Here is a 16542-nt window from a genome sequence, read left to right as displayed (position 1 = left end):
ATTTGCAACCATGGTCTTGGGGTATGGGAAAAGCTCTTTGACACTTGCGTTTTGAATGCATTGTAAGAACATACAAAAACAAATGCAACGCTAGTGGTTAATCAGCCTCTTGTTCTAGATTAGGTAGAGATACCGGGGATTGAAGCCAAGACATGCAAGGCTTTATATTCCATAGCACAGAGAGTGATACATTAAGCTTTACTGGGCTAGATAATCATGTTTGCAAATGAACAACATATTTTGTTAATACCTATAGTTTGGGACTGTCTGGTAATATACTCTCTGCATGAGACGTGGACGGTGACACTCACCTTCCTGTGATGGGAGCACCGGATGGGCGCGTGGTAGGCTGAGAAACTCATACAGGTTCTCAGCAGCACGGAATCCTCTCCACTGCTGTGTGCTGGATGACAGAGACTCGCAGAGACCTGAGAAAGGCTCCAGGTATCGGCTCATGTACTGGCACTGTCTCCACGTCATCTCCGAGAGCCATTTGGGAATTCCATGTCTCAGAGACCCATCTATGGCATCGGCGCACAGAGAGAGAGAAACAGGATCCCGATAAGACGATGTATCTATCATAACACATTACAAGAAATCAGAAAACAAGACTAGTTACACACTGAAATACTGAAATAATCTCCTTCACGTGCCGTAGTATCTTCTCTCGGGACACGGACATAATTTCAGTGACCTCCATTGAGCACATAGGCTTTTTGGAACTCCCATCTGTACCTCTGAAAAGCAATGGAGGGTGGAGACATGATGACGCGTTTCGCAGCACATCCACTTTCTCAAGAAAGACAAGCGGGATCCGGGAGGGTGGCCTACTCTTCCAGGACTCCCGGACATTCCGGGAGAGTAGGTATTGTTATAAAACAGGTGACTTCCTCTTGGCATCAACTCCTCCAGCCAGAGCATTATTGGCAAGTAGTACCCCGTTCTAAGGGGGATTATTCCTATTTTAGGCCTTTTACGTGGGGTACTTGCCGGAGGGATCCCCATGATAGCTGGGTGGCACAGACTCCCATATGGAGCAGTTTCGGCTTTGTTCCTCACGGCATACAACAGCTATTTAATGTGGGAGCAATAACTGAGAACTGAGCAGAGCAAGTTGAGCTGAACCCGGTCCCATAATAGTACCAGTTATTGTGGTATCACACTACGCGCTGACTGCCAAAATTACCAGGCATTACTAGTGCATAATGGCTGAAAATTAGCCAATCAGCTTTGAGAGCTGCATACATTATAGTGAGCTTATAATTGTATTTATAAGATTGCTTGAAGTTGATTCATTTGCCTTTGAATAACTACAGTCAAAAGTAGTAATTCTGGGACTGATCCATTAAGTAATATAAATGCCGATAGTGCCGTATTTTGCATGAAATTGCTCTGTGCATATGGTCAATAGAGGACCATACGGCAGAGAGCGCAGCAACGTCCAATTCATCTTGGATCCCAAAGGACCCTGACTACACCCCAAGATTTCAGGGTTGGAACGGGGAGGGGAAAGGGTGTAGTCACGTAGTCAATGTGCAGTAAGGCTCGGCGCACGCCTGTGGCGACTGTGTGTATACATGATAGAACAGCAGACATTAATAACATCCTAATAAACATATTCCATTGTAACATGGTTTTGTCCAGGAGACTGAAATAAGTAGTTTCTCAAGTTAAGATCCTTAATGAATCAGGCCCTATATTATTAACAGGTGACATGATTGTTTTTTGTTTTTATCTATGCGTTCTTTTGTGACTTTATATTCCACATATGTATTGGATGTATCCTGCAGTGTATTGTTTGTTAGAGCAGAGCAGACCTAGACCTGTATTCATCATCAGACGTATCTTTATTTCCACTCCTTGTTGAATACAGCCACGGTGGCTAAGTGGTTAGCACTTCTGCCTCACAGCACTGGGGTCATGAGTTAAATTCCCGACCATGGCCTTATCTGTGTGGAGTTTGTATGTTCTCCCCGTGTTTGCGTGGGTTTCCTCCAGGTGCTCCGGTTTCCTCCCACACTCCAAAAACATACTAGTAGGTTAATTGGCTGCTATAGAAATTGACCCTAGTCTCTCTCTCTCTCTGTCTGTGTGTGTGTGTTAGGGAATTTAGACTGTAAGCTCCAAGGGGGCAGGGACTGATGTGAATGAGTTCTCTGTACAGCACTGCGGAATTAGTGGCGCTATATAAATAAATGGTGATGATGATGATGATGATGATGTGTATGCCTGATTTACGTGCATTTTTTTAAAAAAAATGCAATTTACATCTGAACCTTAATGAATCACGTTTACTGTATTTAAATTAACGTAAAACACTAACAGAAGGCAGTCATCAAGATAAGGTAAACTCTGGATGGGTGTCAGAAATGTAATTTATTAAAAATTTCATGTCCCGAAATTGCAATAATTACAATAATTACTATGTCCATCACTTCCATCAGGGGGCAGCAGAGATTTATCATGGAAGTATTAGAGAGGAGGAAAGAAACGTATGGGGGTCGGTATATGAATCCTATATAATTTATGATGGAAAGCGGTGCAGAAATACCTTCATGTTGATGACTCTTGTCAGCATTTACTGTATTCTCTGACACTTCCTCCAATTCTGAAACAAAACAGAGTATAGGAGTGTGTTACAGATTTTTGCCCTGTACCGTTAGAAATATATAGTCAACACTTATCAAACATATTTAAGATGCTCATGAAAAACATATAATATATATTAATATTACAAAGGTGGCAAACATTCCCTGCTTTGTATCTGCTGCCACATTGATCTTACGGCTATAAACATTGGCTCATCACATCACATGTTTATGTATAGACGGTGGATGGGAACAGATTAAGGGGAGAATGGAGTTAAAGTCTTCTGCTTAAGGTCTGATGGCCGCCCCCCCATAGGCAAACCTAGTGCCTGGAAACCCCCTCTAAGCCTGGGGCAATGTATAATTGAGGTGGCTGGACCCTGCCCCCGCTTCACTGCTTGAAAAGGGAGAGCTGCGTGCACCTAACAGTAGTGCACACAGCATTGCCCATGTATATTATGGGGATAGGAATATTGGCTCCCTATTCAATTGTCTGAATAGGACCGGACATGACCTGACGTCAACATTACAAACTCCAGTAGAAAGTTTCACATGGAGATGATCGTGAAGCCATATGCAGACTGCACTGACTGGGGTATAGCGAAACGCGTTATAGATAATAAATCCCGATACCGTTACTTTCTCCCGGCTCTCTCTTCTCCATTAAGTTGCTCAGCAGTAAGGAGCGCAGAAAGAAATCCCACTCTGCCTCTGTCGGAGAACTGGACTCCTGTCCGTTACCATCTCTCAGAATGTTTACGGTAAGAGTAAAGGAGAAGCACAGCTTGTGCTCAGTAAACAGCGCCGAGGATACAATCTAAACGAAAACAGAATAACATCATCATCATCATCATCATCGTTATATAGCGCCACTGATTCTACAGCGCCGTACAGAGAACTCACTCACATCAGTCCCTGCCCCATTGGAGCTTACAGTCTAAATCACCTAACATACACACAGACTAGGGTCAATTTTGATAGCAGCCAATTAACCTACTAGTATGTTTTTAGAGTGTGGGAGGAAACCAGAGCACCCGGAGGAAACCCACACAAACTCCTCCCAGATAAGACCATGGTTGGGAATTGAGCTCATGACCCCAGTGCTGTAAGGCAGAAGTGCTAACCACTTAGCCACCATGCTGCCCTTATTTCATAAAGTGGCGAATTGTGGACAAATGTCCTGTAACGCAAAGCGACCAATTATATTTTAATTGTAATTTGTTAGGGCAGCTTTATGGATGGAGGCTAATTATCTAATTGGTTGTTACAGGTTAGAGTATGTTTATACATATTCCAGCATTCTAGTAAATACGCTTACAAAGTATAGGATAACAATTGTCCAGAAATAGATTATTATAGTTATTATTAGTATAAAGATTCTATTATCTTCAGCAGCAGAAGCATTGACTCTACATTATCTACCATATATCTATAAATGTATTGGGACCGGCTGCAGGGAAAATGATCTCAGGAGATTTTAAGATAAGAAACAAAATATCAGTGACAGCAGGTGATACAAGGAAGTGTGAGAAAAACCTGCATTATGGATAAACAATTAAAATAAACCACAATTATAAAAACTTTTCATAGTATTTGGAAACCAACACAATGGGATCGAATTAACCATTAACAACCAAACATCAAAGTAATGCTATCACCATTATGTAGTGTAGAATGATGTAGAATATTATACATTATAGCTGAGCGTATATTCTGATATCCTCATCATACTATATGACATTTTCTTGCATTAGAAACATAGAATTTGATGGCAGATAAGAACCGCTTGGCCCATCTAGTCTGCCCATTTATTAACCTAGGGTAACCTCAAACCCTATTTGATCCTAAGTTCTTTGTAAGAATATCCTTATGTCTATCCCTATCATGTTTAAACTGCTCTACTGTATTAGCCTCTACCACCTCTGATGGGAGGCTATTCCACTTATCCACTACCCTTTCTGTGAAGTAGTTTTTCCTCACATTTCCTCTGAACCTACTTCCCCCAGTGTCAGTACATGTCCTCGTGTTCTAATACTTCTCTTCCCCCCAGTGTCAGTGCATGTCGTGTTCTAATACTTCTCTTCCCCCCCAGTGTCAGTGCATGTCCTCGTGTTCTAATACTTCTCTTCACCCCAGTGTCAGTGCATGTCCTCGTGTTCTAATACTTCTCTTCCCCCCAGTGTCAGTGCATGTCCTCGTGTTCTAATACTTCTCTTCACCCCAGTGTCAGTGCATGTCCTCGTGTTCTAATACTTCTCTTCCCCCCAGTGTCCGTGCATGTCCTCGTGTTCTAATACTTCTCTTCACCCCAGTGGCAGTACATGTCCTCGTGTTCTAATACTTCTCTTCCCTCCAGTGTCAGTACATGTCCTTGTGTTCTAATACTTCTCTTCCCCCCAGTGTCAGTGCATGTCCTCGTGTTCTAATACTTCTCTTCCCCCCAGTGTCAGTACATGTCCTTGTGTTCTAATACTTCTCTTCCCCCCAGTGTCAGTACATGTCCTCATGTTCTAATACTTCTCTTCCCCCCAGTGTCAGTACATGCCCTCGTGTTCTAATACTTCTCTTCCCCCCAGTGTCAGTGCATGTCCTCGTGTTCTAATACTTCTCTTCCCTCCAGTGTCAGTACATGTCCTCGTGTTCTAATACTTCTCTTCCCTCCAGTGTCAGTACATGTCCTCGTGTTCTAATACTTCTCTTCCCCCCAGTGTCAGTACATGTCCTTGTGTTCTAATACTTCTCTTCCCCCCAGTGTCAGTGCATGTCCTCGTGTTCTAATACTTCTCTTCCCCCCAGTGTCAGTGCATGTCCTCGTGTTCTAATACTTCTCTTCGCCCCAGTGTCAGTACATGTCCTCCTGTTCTAATACTTCTCTTCCCCCCAGTGTCAGTGCATGTCCTCGTGTTCTAATACTTCTCTTCCCCCCAGTGTCAGTGCATGTCCTCGTGTTCTAATACTTCTCTTCCCCCCAGTGTCAGTACATGTCCTCCTGTTCTAATACTTCTCTTCCCCCCCAGTGTCAGTACATGTCCTCGTGTTCTAATACGTCTCTCCCCCCCAGTGTCAGTACATGTCCTCGTGTTCTAATACTTCTCTTCCCTCCAGTGTCAGTACATGTCCTCGTGTTCTAATACTTCTCTTCCCTCCAGTGTCAGTACATGTCCTCGTGTTCTAATACTTCTCTTCCCCCAGTGTCAGTGCATGTCCTCATGGTCTAATACTTCTCTTCCCCCCAGTGTCAGTACATGTCCTTGTGTTCTAATACTTCTCTTCCCTCCAGTGTCAGTACATGTTCTCGTGTTCTAATACTTCTCTTCCCTCCAGTGTCAGTACATGTCCTTGTGTTCTAATACTTCTCTTCCCTCCAGTGTCAGTACATGTCCTTGTGTTCTAATACTTCTCTTCCCCCCAGTGTCAGTGCATGTCCTCGTGTTCTAATACTTCTCTTCCCTCCAGTGTCAGTACATGTCCTCGTGTTCTAATACTTCTCTTCCCTCCAGTGTCAGTACATGTCCTCGTGTTCTAATACTTCTCTTCCCCCCAGTGTCAGTGCATGTCCTCGTGTTCTAATACTTCTCTTCCCCCCAGTGTCAGTGCATGTCCTCGTGTTCTAATACTTCTTTTCCCTCCAGTGTCAGTACATGTCCTCCTGTTCTAATACTTCTCTTCCCTCCAGTGTCAGTACATGTCCTCGTGTTCTAATACTTCTCTTCCCCCCAGTGTCAGTACATGTCCTCGTGTTCTAATACTTCTCTTCCCCCCAGTGTCAGTGCATGTCCTCGTGTTCTAATACTTCTTTTCCCTCCAGTGTCAGTACATGTCCTCCTGCTCTAATACTTCTCTTCCCTCCAGTGTCAGTACATGTCCTCGTGTTCTAATACTTCTCTTCCCCCCAGTGTCAGTGCATGTCCTCGTGTTCTAATACTTCTCTTCCCCCCAGTGTCAGTACATGTCCTCGTGTTCTAATACTTCTCTTCCCCCCAGTGTCAGTACATGTCCTCGTGTTCTAATACTTCTCTTCCCCCCAGTGTCAGTACATGTCCTCGTGTTCTAATACTTCTCTCCCCTCCAGTGTCAGTACATGTCCTCGTGTTCTAATACTTCTCTTCCCCCCAGTGTCAGTACATGTCCTCGTGTTCTAATACTTCTCTTCCCTCCAGTGTCAGTACATGTCCTCGTGTTCTAATACTTCTCTTCCCTCCAGTGTCAGTGCATGTCCTTGTGTTCTAATACTTCTCTTCCCTCCAGTGTCAGTACATGTCCTTGTGTTCTAATACTTCTCTTCCCCCCAGTGTCAGTACATGTCCTCGTGTTCTAATACTTCTCTTCCCTCCAGTGTCAGTGCATGTCCTCGTGTTCTAATACTTCTCTTCCCCCCAGTGTCAGTGCATGTCCTCGTGTTCTAATACTTCTCTCCTCCCAGTGTCAGTACATGTCCTCGTGTTCTAATACTTCTCTTCCCTCCAGTGTCAGTACATGTCCTCGTGTTCTAATACTTCTCTTCCCCCCAGTGTCAGTGCATGTCCTCGTGTTCTAATACTTCTCTTCCCTCCAGTGTCAGTACATGTCCTCGTGTTCTAATACTTCTCTTCCCTCCAGTGTCAGTACATGTCCTCGTGTTCTAATACTTCTCTTCCCCCCAGTGTCAGTGCATGTCCTCGTGTTCTAATACTTCTCTTCCCCCCAGTGTCAGTGCATGTCCTCGTGTTCTAATACTTCTCTTCCCTCCAGTGTCAGTACATGTCCTCGTGTTCTAATACTTCTCTTCCCCCCAGTGTCAGTACATGTCCTCGTGTTCTAATACTTCTCTTCCCCCCAGTGTCAGTGCATGTCCTCGTGTTCTAATACTTCTTTTCCCTCCAGTGTCAGTACATGTCCTCCTGTTCTAATACTTCTCTTCCCTCCAGTGTCAGTACATGTCCTCGTGTTCTAATACTTCTCTTCCCCCCAGTGTCAGTACATGTCCTCGTGTTCTAATACTTCTCTTCCCCCCAGTGTCAGTACATGTCCTCGTGTTCTAATACTTCTCTCCCCTCCAGTGTCAGTACATGTCCTCGTGTTCTAATACTTCTCTTCCCCCCAGTGTCAGTACATGTCCTCGTGTTCTAATACTTCTCTTCCCTCCAGTGTCAGTACATGTCCTCGTGTTCTAATACTTCTCTTCCCTCCAGTGTCAGTGCATGTCCTTGTGTTCTAATACTTCTCTTCCCTCCAGTGTCAGTACATGTCCTTGTGTTCTAATACTTCTCTTCCCCCCAGTGTCAGTACATGTCCTCGTGTTCTAATACTTCTCTTCCCTCCAGTGTCAGTACATGTCCTCGTGTTCTAATACTTCTCTTCCCTCCAGTGTCAGTGCATGTCCTCCTGTTCTAATACTTCTCTTCACTCCAGTGTCAGTACATGTCCTCGTGTTCTAATACTTCTCTTCCCCCCAGTGTCAGTGCATGTCCTTGTGTTCTACTACTTCTCTTCCCCCCAGTGTCAGTACATCTCCTCCTGTTCTAATACTTCTCTTCCCCCCAGTGGCAGTACATGTCCTCGTGTTCTAATACTTCTCTTCCCTCCAGTGTCAGTACATGTCCTCGTGTTCTAATACTTCTCTTCCCTCCAGTGTCAGTGCATGTCCTCCTGTTCTAATACTTCTCTTCCCTCCAGTGTCAGTACATGTCCTCGTGTTCTAATACTTCTCTTCCCCCCAGTGTCAGTGCATGTCCTTGTGTTCTAATACTTCTCTTCCCCCCAGTGTCAGTGCATGTCCTTGTGTTCTAATACTTCTCTTCCCCCCAGTGTCAGTACATGTCCTCGTGTTCTAATACTTCTCTTCCCCCCAATGTCAGTACATGTCCTCGTGTTCTAATACTTCTCTTCCCCCCCAGTGTCAGTACATGTCCTTGTGTTCTAATACTTCTCTTCCCCCCAGTGTCAGTGCATGTCCTTGTGTTCTAATACTTCTCTTCCCCCCAGTGTCAGTGCATGTCCTTGTGTTCTAATACTTCTCTTCCCCCCAGTGTCAGTGCATGTCCTTGTGTTCTAATACTTCTCTTCCCCCCAGTGTCAGTACATGTCCTCGTGTTCTAATACTTCTCTTCCCCCCCATGTCAGTACATGTCCTCGTGTTCTAATACTTCTCTTCCCCCCCAGTGTCAGTACATGTCCTCGTGTTCTAATACTTCTCTTCCTTCCAGTGTCAGTACATGCCCTCGTGTTCTAATACTTCTCTTCCCTCCAGTGTCAGTACATGTCCTCGTGTTCTAATACTTCTCTTCCCCCCAGTGTCAGTGCATGTCCTCGTGTTCTAATACTTCTCTTCCCCCCAGTGTCAGTACATGTCCTCGTGTTCTAATACTTCTCTTCCCCCCAGTGTCAGTACATGTCCTTGTGTTCTAATACTTCTCTTCCCCCCAGTGTCAGTACATGTCCTCGTGTTCTAATACTTCTCTTCTCCCCAGTGTCAGTACAGGTCCTCCTGTTCTAATACTTTTCTTCCTTTGTAGAATGTTTCCCTCCTGTACCTCTTTATAAACCTTGTTATATTTATAGTAAATCCTCATCAATAACATCAGACATATCTGTGTATAATTGTGGTATGTTCTACACGTCATTATCATGTCAGATTACCTTGTAGACTGTTCTGGTCAGTGAGTGACAGATATTGTGGAGGTGGCTCTCCGTGTCCTCACTCTGCCCTCCCGCCTCCTCTCTTCCCACAGTCCTCTGTCTGCTGAGCATCCGGACGGTGTCAGGAGGAGAGGACGATGACCTCTGTGTTTGGGGAGTTTTTAGGACTTTCATAGACTCCACAAAGACCTGCTTGAACCAGTGCAGAGAGAACTGGTACATGTAGTTCAGGTGGACCAGGTCGGCCACTGTGAAATACAGAACAGCCCCTCTCTTGGCAACGGGAAGGTAGATACCACGCGCGGCTTCAATGGTTGCCTCTGTTTTCCCAGAATCCTTCATTCTCTTTAAAACATCCTTGGACGTGAGTTTGGACTTTTGTAGCGTTTCAATCAGATCCTCATCATCAAGTAAATGCCCTAAATATGAACAGTGACAGACGATAGTTATACTACATGCGCCCTTACACATTGTGATAGCTTGCAGACATACGGTTCTAAATACAACTATGTAAAGTACAGGATACATTTATATTTGATGCCTTTTGGTTCCTGTGGCGGCGCTTACCTTCCGTTTTCTGCAGTAAGGTGAGTGAGCGCTCCTCCAGCGCTCGCAGGGTGCACAGATCCGACGTTACGCTCTCCAGTATTTGATACCTTTGCGTCTCCAGATGGGGCTGCTCGTGTGTCACCACACTGGACAGGAGCTGGTCCTGCAGTCCTTTATACGTCACGGTGAAGTCTATCAAGGTCACCGCGATACACACAGCTGGGAGGAAGTGAGGACGGGCGCCCTGGGTTGACATGTACAGTCTAAAAAAAGAGAATATTTATGTTCTTATTTATAGGAATGTTTATTAACATTTGTTTTGCAAAGCTTCCCTCTGTATGCAACGATACAGCCGTCCTCATTCTGGTACTGACTAGTATTCCTCGTATGCTCACATCATCTGAGGCTTTCCTCACCCAGTGGCGCACGCAGAGGGGGTTTCTGGGTCTCCAGAAACCCCTCCCCTCCGCTAAAAAAGTGCCCTATATAGCGGCACTGTACTATACAGCACCGCCGCGGACGCTTCTTTGACAGCGCCAAGGCTGCTATATAGTACAGTGTTGCGGGCGCACGCGAGGGAGCTCTCTCCCCCCTTAAAAATGCCCCGTGTGCCCCTGTCACCCCGGTGCTGAGCTTGTTTGTGAACTTTTTGTGCCGGTCACATTCCAACATCAATATCGGTAATTAGTTTATGCAGCACCAACTCCATTTTTTTTAAATGTTCATAAAATACCATTAATTTGCTTATATCTCCTGTCACTGCAAAAAAATATACCCAAAAAAGTATCATTTTTTTTTTTATTGAATTTGAACTCAAAGCATTGTGGGTATTTTTTTTTCTTCTAAACACCACCAACAAATACTTTAGCATCAATCCGCCTTTCCAAAACAACACAAAGTAATCAGCACTGGGGGACTTGTAAGTACGTTTTTCAGCCATATGAATTTCAAGTGCTAAGTGGGATTGGTCCTTAGCACTTGTAAGGTATACACTCACCTTTATGTGTGCAACAAATATCTCTGATTTCTGGAGATAACTTCAGAGATTACATTATGGGTGTCTGTTAATCTTACGCTATCCAGGTTACCTGATAATAAATGTAACCTAAGTCCAACTTGCTGATCATTCACATACCGAAAATTTTGGTTGTATTCAATTTCAGAATCCCCTAATTGTATAAAATCTTGACCTGCACGACGGCGGATTTCTTTTCCTAAAATAGGCTTCAAACTTGGGTCCAAGTCTTCAGAAACATCCTTAGAAAGGAAAGTTATAATGTACATTAGTAACATAACAGTAAGTCACCAGAGCAGGACAAGGTACGGGCAGACAGAAGGCACCTGTAAGAGGATGGGCTCCCCCAGACGAATAGCGGACTCCAGGGACTTCATGTAGCTGGGATCGGAGGCGTTGACCTGCCACAGTCTGTCTCCTTCCATCTGGCAAATCCATCTATAGGCCTGACCGTGAGGGTCAATCAAGAGAGGCCAACGCTGCCCATTCTTCACCAATATAGCGTTTTCCGTGGAGTAAGGGTCAGGAGGTAACCCGTCATTCTGCCACTGTCGGACCTGGGGGGTTGATTTAAAGAAGAAATAAAGAAATCAGCTTTGTATATTAGCCGTCACACACAACCCAGGATTGTATATTAGACTCTAGATTGGCTCAAGCTGGCTGAGCACATTGCATGTGGTATCTGGTCTGTTATTAGATTACCGCCTATTCTTCTCCCTACAATGCTACGTTGGAGCAGATCCCCCGAATGGCAGCCCACCAATTCAGTAAAACCCCAGTACGCAAGTGGCAGATGTATATATATATTCTTTATTTTCCAATTTTCAAACAGAGGTTACAAATCAAAAGAATAACATCAGGCCAAATATATGAAACAAAGGAATATTGTTTACAATTCCATATTTCCTATTTGTTTTATAACAAATACACCACTGAGGTAACAATTTAGAACAAACGTGTTATAAGAAAATTAACATGAACAAAGGGCGTTGGGGGTGGGTTGAGAATATAAGGGATAAGTGGGGTAAAGGAAATTTGGGTATACAAGGGAAAGGTATTGTACGAGCTTAGAGGTTAGGTGGAATATCACAACACAGTCTGACGAAATCAGTAGTTACTTCTCCTCTGAATTAGCAAAGTCAACTCACGAGCCATCTCCTAATTGCTCCAAGGTTAAGAAGTAAAGTACGATTTGTAGGTGGGTATGTCTTTAAACTCTAGGCCAATGGTTCCCAAGCTGTGTGCCTAGGCTCCCTGGGGTACCTCGGCGATCTCACAAGGGTGCAGTGGCGGGCTGGCCCGGGTGGCAGGGGGGCATCGGTCCCCTGGGCCGCTCGGTCAGGCCGCTATTAGGGCCGGGGGGTAGGCCGACCGGCCGCCCCCCCGGCTGCAAAATACAATTCTTTCCCCCGCGGCCGCATCTGATGACATCAGATGCGGCCACGTCAGCGCACAGGCGGCCGCATCACATGACAGGGGATGCAGCCGCGTCATCAATGACGCGGCCGCATCCCTTTTCATGAGATGCGGCCGCCTGTGTGCCCCCCGGCCACGCCTCTCCCAGCCCGCGTCTGCAAGGGTGCCTCGGCCAGGGCCAGTGGTAAGCAAGGCGGGGACTACTTGGTAATTATTTTGGCTTAGGGGAGCCTTGAAAAAATTATGGAGGCCCTAAGGGTGCCTTGAACTGAAATAGTTTGGAATCCATTGCTCTAGGCATTGAAACCAGACGGCAGAGAACTCAGGAAACGCTGTCGCCTTCATGGTGATTTCATCCATGGACAGATTCAAATCTATATGGCTAAACCATTCTTTAATAGAAGGAGGTGCGGGGGATTCCCAATATACCAGAGTATACCATGAGTGCCTTAGCGGCATTATTTTAAATTTTTGATCTCACTTGTAACAATATACATGTAAATACCTACAACAGTGCATGAAAATAAACATCTCTTCAATACAATCAAAGCTATATTGACAGCATGGTAAACATCATGGTATACAGCCCTATCAAATACAATAGAAATCATATACAGTGCTAAACCAAATGGGACCCATGTTAGCCCTGCGCTCTTGTCTGATATCATAAAGCAAAAGTGTAACGATTTCTTGCACTTGCAACACCACATAATAATTTATACAACAATAGGAGGATCTCTCGCCACATTTCAGAGTTCATACCAAGCTGTGTTTTGGAGACATTAGTGGCCTAGTGGTTAGCACTTCTGCCTCACAGGACTGGGATCATGAGTTCGATTCCCGACCATGGCCTTATCTGTGTGGAGTTTGTATGTTCTCCCCGTGTTTGCGTGGGAGAAAAGAGAACTCTAACCTCTGTCCCAGTTATCTTATATTTTTTTTAATATTTGTATTTCTTACCATACAAATAGGAGCTGCGAGAATTCAAATGAAGTTACTTTTATTGCCTAAACACGTGGAGGAAGCCATAATATAATGAGTGAATTGACAGCCTGGGCTCTCATAAATATAATTAAGATAATTTAAAGAGGCCGTACAATGTGAGCCTGCAGGGAAAATGCCCCTTCCCCTTATTTGGGACATCATCCACCTATTTATTCAATTTATATGGATACGGCCATGTGTTGATGAGTAAAGATCGCTGGGGGATTGTGGGAGAACATTCTGCACCATCTGGGGAGCACTAGGTGGATCTTGGGGGGAAGGGGGGGTCTTTGCTGGACGAGATAAACACAGTAATGTGCCAGGTACTATACTGAAATATAAAAACAAGATCACAAGTGCCAAAAAGTTGCAGGTCTGAATAGTCGCAGTTGCGTACGTTCACTTTGTGAGCGTGCGCACTTCGAAAAAAAATGCAAAAATACCCTACACAAACGGGCGTATGTCTGAACCAGGCCCAATATGCTCTTTGTAAATGTGTTTCTGAGTTCTTTTGAGAGTCATCTGTTACAGGTGTAAAGCATATGTGCAAAGTTGACAATGATGTGAACAATATTCTCTAAAGCAATATATATATATATATATATATATATATATATATATATATATATATATATATCATACTTGCCAACTCTTCCGGAAAGTCTGGGAGATTCCCGAAATTCGGATCAGTCTCCCGGGCTCCCGCGAGAGCTGGCATTTTTCCCGCATCCCGGAATTCCCTTGTTAAAATGGCGCGATTCTCTGTGAATTGCGCCATTTTGGCCCTGCCTCCTGCGGAAAACATAATTTCCGTCGCGGGGGCAGGGCCAAAATGCCGTGATTGGCCGCGCTCCAGTCCTCCAGTCACGCCCTTCTCCCGGAAACAAGTTTCCGAGAGTAGGTAAGTATGATATATATTTATTTATTTTTAAACTATATCTAAAGAATAAGGGGTCAAAATTAGGCGACATGGAAGTTCCACAGTGATTCTGACTGGCAGTGGTAAGAGACATCTTACAGCTACGCCCTCCAGGTTGCTGTCAATCTGCGTACTGGCACTGGAAGCCTGGACTTCAGCTTCCAGTTTCAGATTTGTAAAAAACAAACAAGTAAAAAAAAAAAAAAATTGTAAAAAGCCCTAAAAAACTTTAATATAAAAGAAAAAAGAAAAAAATGCTTTGTTTGGCTAATACAGTATTTTTTCCTTTGCTGATTCGCCCAGCTAAGAGATGATGGCGCTAACGATAGGGGGACTGCAGCATTTCAAGTTAAATTTGCTCCCCCAATGGTTTTGCCTCCCGAGAAGGATATTGGCGGCAGCTGTGGCAAACGCCCGCCCCCATGTAGGTATGCAGTAGTTTTCTATATTAACTTCAACTTAAGTAAAAAATTCCATTTTTACTTTTGGGCGGAGTTCTTCTTAATTGTGTGGCCACTTGAACTTGCCTTGCACTTTCTGAATAAAGACATCCATGATTGATTTAATCGGTGTTTTGATATACCGGGAAAACATGATGGTTCAAATTCTAAGGATTCTTTTGCATTTTATAAATGACTGTTCTAATTGCACACAACCCAGTAAGAGTTGAGGGCACTCACGTAGCCGCTAGGAGAGCTTTCTGTACGTGAGGGATCGATGGACAGACGGTCACATTACCTCATTTCTTGCAGCCATTGCTCGGATGATGGAATAGTCTTCTGACACCGGGATCTTGTATGTTCTACAAAATTCCAACCACTGCTCAACCAGCTGTGCCCGATATTCAGAGGTGAACACCCCACAATACACAATGAAAGCCGCTGAAACAAGGATGTCACCGATTATTCCTTCCAGCCGCTGGTCTAGTTTGTCGACTGACTCCTTCCACCGCACCTGCGTGATATCAGGAATACAGCGTCAGGAGGACAGGAATGCATCATTAGTGTTTATTGAAAACTTATCTAATGTACCTTCTCTTCACTAAGAGCGGTGATCAGCAAGGATGCCCTCGCCAGGCGCTTGGTGGTCAGCTGTTTTCGCTGTGCCAGTTGATCTTTTTCTGCCACGCTGTCATTGTATTGTTTCTGAAGCAGCTCCTGATGCTCTACAACCTAAACACAGTCACACAATACAAAATACAATAGAAATATGTCATTTGTATAGCTTGGTGGTTACTCCCACTTCACAGACTGGCTGGGCCCCGGTACTTTGTACCTGCTCCCTCCCTCCTGGGACCGTGTAGAGCATGGAGCATGCAGCCAAAGTCCCTCCACCATCATTGGGACCTTTAAATGTGGTGGGAGTAGAACTGTACATACAGACAACTAGCAACAGTCTTTGAAGTTTGATCAATGTATTATCTGAAACAGTGTACTCCCAGGTGCAATATCTTGAACATAAGATGGATTTAGATATATCAATGTAACTTGTGTGTATCACACGTTTATTATACAGAATAACTCCAGTGCACTGGGTACAAATAATGTTACAATACAAGATTAAAAACAAAAATTGTTAAAGGATCCCCTTATAACCATAATGTTTAAGCAAGCAACTGTAAACTTAACAATGTTGTCAGTTCCAATATAAATGGCAAGGCAACAGTATATAGGCTAGTTGGGTTAAAAGGAAGTTTTCCTTATTAGAGAACAGATCTGGTATCTCATCTATAAATGTTTTCAGTTTCATGTATTATCAGAAAATCCCCGTCCTACACTGATGAGCTCCAGGGTGAAACAGTTAGCACAGTAGAAGGTTTTGCCTTTGCAGTTACCAGCTGGTACAATGAAGATACTTATGTGCATATGGAACATAGATTTCTTACCAGAGATAAGCTGGCCTGTTTGCGTTTCAGTCTTTCCTGTGCCAGCTTCAAAGCTTCTTGGGCCTCTGCAACGCGGCGCTTTTTTGGGATCACCGTCTGGAGTAAATCAAAACTTTTAGTTAGTAAGGAGATATGAGCACATATATATTGTGTGTTACCCTGACACAAGATCATTGTCCCGTTAATGTCAAGAGTTATTCAGGTACATTTAAAGGGGCGTTCTTTGCTGTCAGAGGGGGCTCGTAGCCTTTTTTTTTCAAATACTTGAATTTTCCGCCACCTCTGAGATGACAGGAGATCGGTCATCTTACATTTTCCAGTTACACTTCTGCAGGATAAGCGCGTTTCTAAGTGCATGCAATTATAAGCTTTAAAAAAGTGCCATAAGTAATAAAGACAGTCTTGACGTCCCTTCAAATTCGATTAATTAAAGACATATTGGAGGCTATACTGAGAAGTATTTCAGGAAAACTGAAACGTTTAAATTAATGAAGGGGGTGAAGTTAAAGTGGAAGCAGGGTGGACTTTGATGAAATGTTGTCACTGGTTCCTGAACATTTCCTGCAGG

The 16542-nt window shown here is 44.1% G+C and overlaps 1 protein-coding gene across 1 annotated transcript in view; it reads right to left on the bottom strand.

Moving 5' to 3' along the window:
• The window catches only part of DNAH14 (dynein axonemal heavy chain 14), a 182769-nt gene that overhangs the window by 18854 nt on the left and 147373 nt on the right, over nt 1-16542 (bottom strand). Inside the window, exons 64-73 of the mRNA XM_075200978.1 lie at nt 15975-16070; nt 15121-15261; nt 14828-15043; nt 11097-11327; nt 10891-11012; nt 9774-10018; nt 9207-9625; nt 3222-3405; nt 2552-2608; nt 312-575 (exon numbers count right to left, since the gene is read on the bottom strand). Coding sequence (XP_075057079.1) covers nt 312-575; nt 2552-2608; nt 3222-3405; nt 9207-9625; nt 9774-10018; nt 10891-11012; nt 11097-11327; nt 14828-15043; nt 15121-15261; nt 15975-16070 — 1975 coding nt within the window. The remainder of the gene's footprint in view (nt 1-311; nt 576-2551; nt 2609-3221; nt 3406-9206; nt 9626-9773; nt 10019-10890; nt 11013-11096; nt 11328-14827; nt 15044-15120; nt 15262-15974; nt 16071-16542) is intronic.

This window comes from Mixophyes fleayi, chromosome 3 (genome assembly GCF_038048845.1).
Source record: "Mixophyes fleayi isolate aMixFle1 chromosome 3, aMixFle1.hap1, whole genome shotgun sequence".
NCBI lineage: Eukaryota > Metazoa > Chordata > Amphibia > Anura > Limnodynastidae > Mixophyes > Mixophyes fleayi.
Note: the sequence above shows the minus strand (reverse complement) of the source record. Positions and strands in the feature narration are given on the sequence as shown.